Source organism: Daucus carota, chromosome 6 (genome assembly GCF_001625215.2).
Source record: "Daucus carota subsp. sativus chromosome 6, DH1 v3.0, whole genome shotgun sequence".
NCBI classification, from domain to species: domain Eukaryota; kingdom Viridiplantae; phylum Streptophyta; class Magnoliopsida; order Apiales; family Apiaceae; genus Daucus; species Daucus carota.
In genome coordinates, this window is record NC_030386.2 from 15,208,346 (window position 1) to 15,216,544 (window position 8,199).

The 8,199-nt window shown below is 35.1% G+C and overlaps 2 protein-coding genes across 2 annotated transcripts; one reads left to right on the forward strand and one right to left on the reverse strand.

Moving 5' to 3' along the window:
* Positions 1 to 456: 456 nt before the first annotated feature.
* LOC108226904 (protein translation factor SUI1 homolog) lies at positions 457 to 1,791 on the forward strand. The gene is made up of 2 exons (XM_017401898.2): positions 457 to 586; positions 1,224 to 1,791. The coding sequence occupies exon 2, from the start codon at positions 1,274 to 1,276 to the stop codon at positions 1,613 to 1,615; it is 342 nt and encodes a 113-aa protein (XP_017257387.1). The 5' UTR covers positions 457 to 586; positions 1,224 to 1,273; the 3' UTR covers positions 1,616 to 1,791.
* Positions 1,792 to 2,506: 715 nt separating this feature from the next.
* LOC108226902 (calcium-dependent protein kinase 2) lies at positions 2,507 to 6,653 on the reverse strand. The gene is made up of 8 exons (XM_017401895.2): positions 5,404 to 6,653; positions 4,508 to 4,651; positions 4,259 to 4,411; positions 3,728 to 3,843; positions 3,460 to 3,627; positions 3,231 to 3,358; positions 2,999 to 3,098; positions 2,507 to 2,910 (listed from the first exon to the last, which is right to left on the reverse strand). Exons 1-8 carry the CDS (start codon positions 6,080 to 6,082, stop codon positions 2,833 to 2,835), a joined length of 1,566 nt encoding a protein of 521 aa, XP_017257384.1. The 5' UTR covers positions 6,083 to 6,653; the 3' UTR covers positions 2,507 to 2,832.
* Positions 6,654 to 8,199: the final 1,546 nt, after the last annotated feature.

The window sequence follows — 8,199 nt, forward strand, 5'->3', positions numbered from 1 at the left end:
GTTGTGACTTTGTGCGCGTAATTTACAATTTAAAAAAAATACTTTTATATACTTATTTTTGAATTTTTTTCTGAATAACAAATTAACATATATATTTTTATTTAAAAAAAAATTAAAGAATAATATATAAAAATATATTTTCTTTTATACCTTAAAGTACGTGCAAAAAATCAAACCGACCAAAAAAAGAACAAAGGGAGTTTGATAATGTTACTCCACTTCGGCCATTACGGTGGAAATTGTGGATGTACCCAATCTTGGTCCCCACGTACCAGAACATTACGCACTGCGTCCAAGTTACGCGTTTACTACACTGTCTTAAAAACCCAATACTTAAATACTTAAAAGAATTAAAAAACCAAAATATATAAAAAAGACAGTCTAATAAATGAAAATGATTCTGATAAGGAAAATCTGATAATATAACAAACAATTAAATATAGATATTTAATTTAGCGGAGGAGATTAAACCGACCCCACCCACCGCCTCTCATTTCCGCCTATATAAATCACCCCCTTCCCCCAAATTACAATCCACACATACTTTCATCGCTCTTGCTTTATTTCCAAAGCTTCATCTTTTCAGGTAATTATCCTTTAATTCATCTTCGTTTACTGGTTTTTGTTTGAATTTCATCTAAATCTTTGTTGATTCTCTCTGTTTATGATCTCCTCATTGGTTGCTTTGTATTTTGGATACTGTTTCATCTTTTATGGAAATCAATTAGGGTTTAGAATTGTAATTGTTTCCCGAATTGACCTTGTTTTTAGGCTTTTTACGGAGTTGATGTATAGATAACTCGGGAGATTCTGCTTAATTATTTATTTATCAGGTGTTCCGAAGGTCGTTAATCGGACCTAGTCGGTAACATGAACTTATAGCTGTTAATCCGGTAATCAGTACTAATCGGTGATACGAGCTTATAGCAAGTAATCAGGTAATTGGAACTAGTCGGTGATGACTTGACCTTAGAGCGACTTTGGTGACATGACCTTATAGCGATTAATCGGATAATAGGAACTAATAGGTGATATGACCTTAAAGCGGTTAATTGGATAATAGCCTTATAGTGATATGAATCCACTAATCGGTGATATGACCTTATAGCAAATAAATTGGGCTATTGGAGACTAATCTTCTGTAGGAATGGGTTGTGTAAAATCTCTTTATGTGATGATGATTGGACACTTTGATTCTGAGTTTTGTTTTGTTGATTGATCAGGTTTACGTTTGCAAATTATCTGTTTGCTCTTTTCCCCACAAAGAAGGTACATGGTTGATTCCGATATCCAGATCCCCACATCTTTCGACCCATTCGCGGAGGCTGAGATAACAGACGCCACTGGCTCTACTAAAGAGTATGTGCATATTCGCATTCAGCAAAGGAATGGAAGGAAAAGCTTGACAACTGTGCAAGGGCTCAAGAAAGAACTCAGTTACGACAAGATTCTTAAGGACCTTAAGAAGGCGTTTTGCTGTAATGGTACTGTTGTGAATGATAAGGAGCTTGGCAAGGTCATTCAACTTCAAGGTGATCAGCGCAAGAACGTCTCGACTTTCATCGTCCAGGCAGGGATTGTCAAGAAGGATCAGATCAAAGTTCATGGTTTCTAATACCAACTTTTGACTCTGAAGAATAATAATTCTAGTATTTCTGTTTCAAGTATTGTTTAAGTTTGAACTCTGTTTATTCGGCATATGATTTCCCATGATAAATGGGAACTTCAGTTGATTGTAAGCACTTGATGTTGGGTTTAATTATGAATAATGAAGTTTGTGGTTCTGTGTTACATCACTTGCATCTTTTCATGATTTATTAGCAATGTCTGTCAGAAGCTGATAATTTCTATTGTTTCCAACCTTCTTGATTCCAAGAAATATATGGTTTTGTATTGGCATGTTTGGATCATGATTAATGAGTCCAGTTAACAGAAATTTCGGATTTTAGAACATGTTCGGATTAGCAAATTTATTATATGGAGTGGGAATCTCTCATTTAGTGGATAAAGCATTCCCTTTACAATTTATAGGATTGGAATCATCATTCCATGTTATAAAATTGCTAATCCAAACCCGAATATTTGGGTTTGAGTTTCTGATTTCTGTTTGCCAAGCTCATTAATCATGAATCAAATGTCGATCACTTGCTACAGGATTCCTTGTCTGTGTATCAAAATGTTTCCCTTCTATTCGTAAACTGTTTTCACAATGATATTTCAGTTAAAAGACGAGACAGCAGATTTTGTATCTCTGTTCCATACTGTTTCTTCATCATCTTTTTCAGGTATATGCCTTCAGCTCCAGGGATCTTGGTTGTCAAGAATTTTCGGCATAAATTTCAACGATCCCTACATAAATCTAAAAGCAATAAGTTCTCTACTCAGGTTGGAACCATTATCACAGGACCTCTTGTTATTGTTATTGGAATGCTTATGTTACACACCCTGAATCACCGAGGCAATTGTTACAGCTAATCTTCAACCTCGGTTTATGAGAAGAACAAAATTATTCAAAAAGTCAAACTCTTCATTTAAATATGATCCGAACAGTTTTGGATCACAACCCTTCCAGATCACAACTAAATTTGGGTGAAATGCACCTTAAGATGAAATCTTAGTCCATCTTACGCATCACGTAGGTCACTCTTCCAAAGCACTATACACAAAACAATAGTAGAATTGTTCTGATCGTTTTCAATTTCACGTGAATTTTATTGTTTTAAAAACAACTCAAATTGAAGCAGCAAGCAGCCCCTGTTCTTACTTTGATTCCCAACCACTATCGAGGTGGTAGATAACTGTAGACTGGGCATAGAGATCCTCCATGTGGAATTAAAACAGTTTCCCCTGTTGTTGGGTGGTGCCACTCCTCATCATTGCACAAAACTCGTCGTAGTTAATCTTTCCATCCTGTGGACAGCAACATAAGCATGATTGTTTAATCGAGATTTGGATCAACTGTGCATACATTTATATGAAATTGTAAAGAATAACATACATTATCTGAGTCGACTTCCGATATTATTTCTTTGATGGTTGCTGCATCACCCATTCCATATTTTTGCATTGCTGCTTCTAGTTCATCTCTTGTTATGTAACTGTGATTATTTTGAACAAAAAAAATAGAGCTGATAGATTATAGAGACGGATTGAAATAAACCAGGTTTGGACTCAGGGAGTACAATACAATGTGAATTGTATGTAACTGGCAACTTGCATGCATTACTTACCCACTGTTGTCTGTATCAAAATGTTGGAATGCCTTGTAGAGATGTTCATCCCTGTCCAGTTTGTATCTATGCATCGTAGCAGTAATAAATTCAATGTAATCGATTGTCCCATTACCATCCACGTCAGCCTGACATAAGAATGACATTTTATAAACTAGAAGTATGGAAATAATTTTTATTGCAACTACTAAACAGTTTATAAAAATTAGTATAACCGTCAATATCTTACAGCTTCCATGAGTTGCTTAACTTCTGCCTCCGTCAGCTTTGATCCAAGACGGGCTAAGCCAGTTTTCAATTCTTCGTAAGTGATTGTACCACTGTTGTCTGTGTCCATGTTAGTAAACATAGACTTTAGTCCTTGGATTTCCTCTGCAGATAGATTTTCTGCAATAACCTATAATTCAAATCAAGAACTTGAGTGATTTGGTCCTTTGTTTGTTTCAAGAAGGATTTATAGCAAATATATTTAATTGTATTCACACACGAAATAGAACCTTCAGTGCAAGCTTCTTGAGCTTGTTCATAGCTCTGAACTGCTTCATCCTAGAAAGAACCGCACTGTCTATTGGCTTGTCTGATGCTTCACCGCCCTCTCGAAGCCATGGGTGATCTAGCATATATATATATATAACATAGTTGTTTTGTTGAAATGACACGAATAAGAATTGTACTAAAAATATATGCATTTAGCTGCAGGACCCTTCTTTCGATATTAAGCAATGTAGAAGTAATTTTTAATGATGAGCCGCACAAGGCATTATTGTTTTACATTGAATATCTGATGATCACAATGTATGGTTAAAAGGCTATGACCGTGACTATATGATTTTGTTTAAGCTTAGGACATGAAGGAACATATATCCACGAGAAAAACATATCAGACGTTTCAAGAGAGTTTACCAGGAAAGATAAATAACTATGTTCAGATGAGAGATATTCAATTCCCATGTGGTTACTTTATATAATTCAACTTTGCCTGTGCAAAATATAAAATTTGATAAATATGTCGCAGTCATAACTCTTACCAAGAACTTGAGCAGATGTGATCCGTTTCTTTGGGTCTTGTGTCAACATCTTCCGAACTAGGTCCTTGGCACTGTTTGATATCTTTGGCCAAGGTTGACTTTCAAAGTCGATGTCTCCTTTCAATACTGCATCAAATATTCCCTTCTCGGTCTCTGTAATAATCGTTGTTAAGTCAAAATACATAATTTCTGATGGTAATCTAAATGATAAGCATGATGCTGCAAAGAATATAATTTGTCAAATTTTACCAGCCCAGAATGGAGGTACACCACTGAGGAGGATATACAATATGACCCCTGCACTCCATATATCTATCTCCTTCCCATATTTGCGCCTCAACACTTCTGGAGCTACATAGTAAGCACTTCCTACAATGTCTCGGTACACCTTTCCTGAAGAAATAAATTATTATTGGCATGTCAGAAATTACTAGTGAACAGTCCGTCAGTATCCAATTTTATTGTGCAGAGTGATATGCATAAGTTCTGGTGATACGGTATTAAGGTTTATAGATAAGTAAAAAGTGGTTTTACAAGAAAAGTTTAGAAAGCTCAGACTCTAATGAAGTGGGGACTGTGTTCGTTCAAGGGATATATATAACCATAGATATATAAGCAAACATTTTTTAGTGGTATGCTTATCCATACTTTGGTGATGCTCATGTATAAAGAGTCACAGTTTCACACGGTAGCCAGAGTCATATAGAGCTTCATATGCAAACTCAACCTCTTATTCAGACTGATTAAAGTAGTACACAGTTTGATAGTTTATGATTTGGATACGAACTAGCCCTATAGAACCTCTTATTCAGTTTCATGATTAGTCGTTTTCAGGAGAATAGGAAACCCTTGTCAAACTACTTTGATGGGATTCTGTTGCATCAGGATGAGTCCAAGTACTGCAAACACATTAAGTAAAAACAAGCTAAAATAGGACATTCCAAGTTCAAATCACAGCTATATAAATTTATTAATCTAACCATAATACCAGACCATCATGATCAATATTAAGACCAAAATTGCCAATCAATACAACCAACCTCTCCTACATTTTCGGCAAGAAAAATCCAAACATACTACATGTGCAGTTATTTATCTAGTGAATACATTCAGGTATGTGCACAATGAAACAACAAGAGATTTACCTTCATCAATAAATACCGACAACCCGAAATCAGTTGTCTTAAGAAGAGCGTTCTCACTCTTGTCAGACAACAAGAAATTCTCTGGCTTAAGGTCCCGGTGCATTACACCCATAAAATGACAAATATGCACAACATTAACAATAGCCCTACAAACCGAAGCTGCAGCTCTCTCACTATAATGCCCCTTTGCAATAATCCTATCGAAAAGCTCTCCTCCAGCACACAACTCCATCACAAGATGCACAGATTGTTTATCCTCATAAGCACCCTTAAATTCAACAATATTAGCTTGCCCACTCAAATGCTGCATAATCTGCACCTCTCTTCTCATATCTTCCTTATCACTTTTACTCACAAGCTTCCTCTTTGATATCGACTTACAAGCATAATGCAACCTAGTTCTATTATCAGTACAAAAATATGTAACCCCAAATTGGCCCCTACCCAATTCTCTACCAAGTGTATAATATGCCTTAACATCTTCATACGGCTTACCAAGAATTGTATCTGATCTATGGACCCTTCTTGGACTCACTGGAGGCTTAAAAGGAACCTGAGAACCCGGTCCCGGAGACTTTGTATATATAATCTGTGATTCTTGGGAATGCCTTCCATCACCTGATCTATTCCCATTTGATCTACCCTCTACAAGCTTACCTTTGCTTACACAAACACCCATTCTCAAAAATAATCACTTTAATCACCAAGAATTGATCATACAAGACTATAAATACAACTCCTCAAAACACCCAGATGAGATTTCAGATAAAGTTCAGATTTTTATGAAGAAAATTGCAAGAAGAATGAGATAATGCAAGACTTAAACTGAAGCAAGACTTGTAATACACAAAAGGTAACAACTTTAAACTGGGATCACCAAGAATTATCACACACAAGGATTTCACAAAAAGATAATATTTTAACCAACCAAATTGAAAGAAAAAGAGATTTTGCAAACAAGACTTGTAGTAAAAAAAGGGTATAAATAATATTAAGAAACAAGAGAGATAAAAAGTAAAGCCGGCAGCTGGAGAACAACTTGGTCAGCTAAAGGTGGAGTTAAAATAAATGCTGAAAAGTTCAAGAAGAGTGTGTGTGAGTGAGTATATACATACAAAGATACTTACATACACAACAGCCGGAGGGGAGGGAGTTAAATTAAAATGCAGGTGGTGGTGGCATCCGAAAATAACGCGTCGTTTGAAATAATAAGAGAAATAATGGATGTGTACATGTGTTTGTATGCGCGTAAGAAATTTAATGGAGGAGTAATTTATATACTTACATATATGCACGTTCCATCATGATCCGTCCACCTCATTAGCGCCATCGCAATTCTTTGACCTTTTTTATTCTAAAATTGGGTTGCTTTGATTTCTTAATTGAAATATTAGAAGAGACGACAAGTTGGTATCTATTCTAATCGGTCTTCTGAAATCGGATATATGTTAATTATATATAATTTTAAAACTTTTTTTGTTCTTCAACTAGTAAAGTATTTGACGGGTGAATAATATAAAATCATCTCCTTATTGACTATAAATGATTTGACTAAATTGGATCCGTAACACATTATGTTTTAATAATACATGTTATATTAATGGACTATATTTTAAAAATGTCATATAACTATTATTTCAAAATTGGTTTAGTTTATAAAAAAAAAAAAAAGAAGTTATCTTTCTACGAACGTGTAAAATAAACACTTTATATTTCTTACTTCGTCGGATGAACATTTTTATATACCCGAAATAATATCCTTTATACTTAGTCGAAGACGAGTATAATATACCTTGACTATTATATTCAACGAAGGACTCATTGTATACGTAGTGAACATTTAATCACTATCAGCCTAGTGTTGAATTATATTGGTCCAAAATCTTTTATAAGACAATGATTTTTCTTGTAGACATTGTTTTTCAAAATTTTGCTGTGAGGTGATCTTCGTTCTAAGACCCAAGCCCTAGACATAATAACGGGGAGTTAGTAGTCTTTACACTGTGAGTAAGAGAAAAGACCCGACACCTAATACCTAAGATCCAAGACCCGTAAAAATTTAGAAGTTCAAATACCACACCTGAAGCTACATAAATATTGAGGAAGTAACAGGAATACGTTCCGAGATAAGTCTTGTAGATTTACATTTATAGTGAGGTAGTAATGGAAAGTTACGTACCAAGATATATATTTGTAAAGGCTTCTTCGCCTACTATAAAGAGTATGTTTTTCTTATAGTAAAAAATTTCGAGTCTAGGGAGAAGCTCGGTTACGGGATTAGGGGTGAGCGAATCTGTTAGGGATTTCGTCATTGCAAACTAGAATAAAAATCTCATGTGTGATATTTCTTCTTTCTTTCTTTTACTTTCGTATATTAACTGTTGTTACTCTCGATACACAATTTTAAAAAGGGATAAAAATTTTAAAACGTCATAATTAATTTTAATTGGTGATTAAGCTATTCAACCTCCTCCTAACTTAATTGACCCTTATATGAGGATCTAATAAAATTTTTTGTGCTCTAGCTCGAATAAACTCCCCATCTTCAATAATGATTATACTGCTTAGGCTTATACTTTTAGTTGCTTCGAATATGGCTGCATCAATATTAATTTTAGTCAACCTTGAGGCAGTGGAGACCAACGCCTCGGACTTGATTAATGGTAGGCCTAAAAGTTTTTTACTCCAACTGACTTCTTTTCTAGTCATTTAGTGGGTGTTTGGATGCATGGCTTATGGGCTTAAAAGTTCGAAAGTCCACCTCCACTTATTATCTGTGCGTTTGGCAAACGCGAG

Coding starts and splice junctions, on each gene's coding strand:
- LOC108226904 (XM_017401898.2), top strand. CDS start 1,274: ATGGTTGATTCCGATATCCAGATCCCCACATCTTTCGACCCATTCGCG.
- LOC108226902 (XM_017401895.2), bottom strand. CDS start 6,082: ATGGGTGTTTGTGTAAGCAAAGGTAAGCTTGTAGAGGGTAGATCAAAT. Junction 3,844..4,258: donor CACATCTGCTCAAGTTCTTG/GTAAGAGTTATG, acceptor TATATATGCTAG/ATCACCCATGGCTTCGAGAG. Junction 2,911..2,998: donor CGGAAGTCGACTCAGATAAT/GTATGTTATTCT, acceptor TGCTGTCCACAG/GATGGAAAGATTAACTACGA.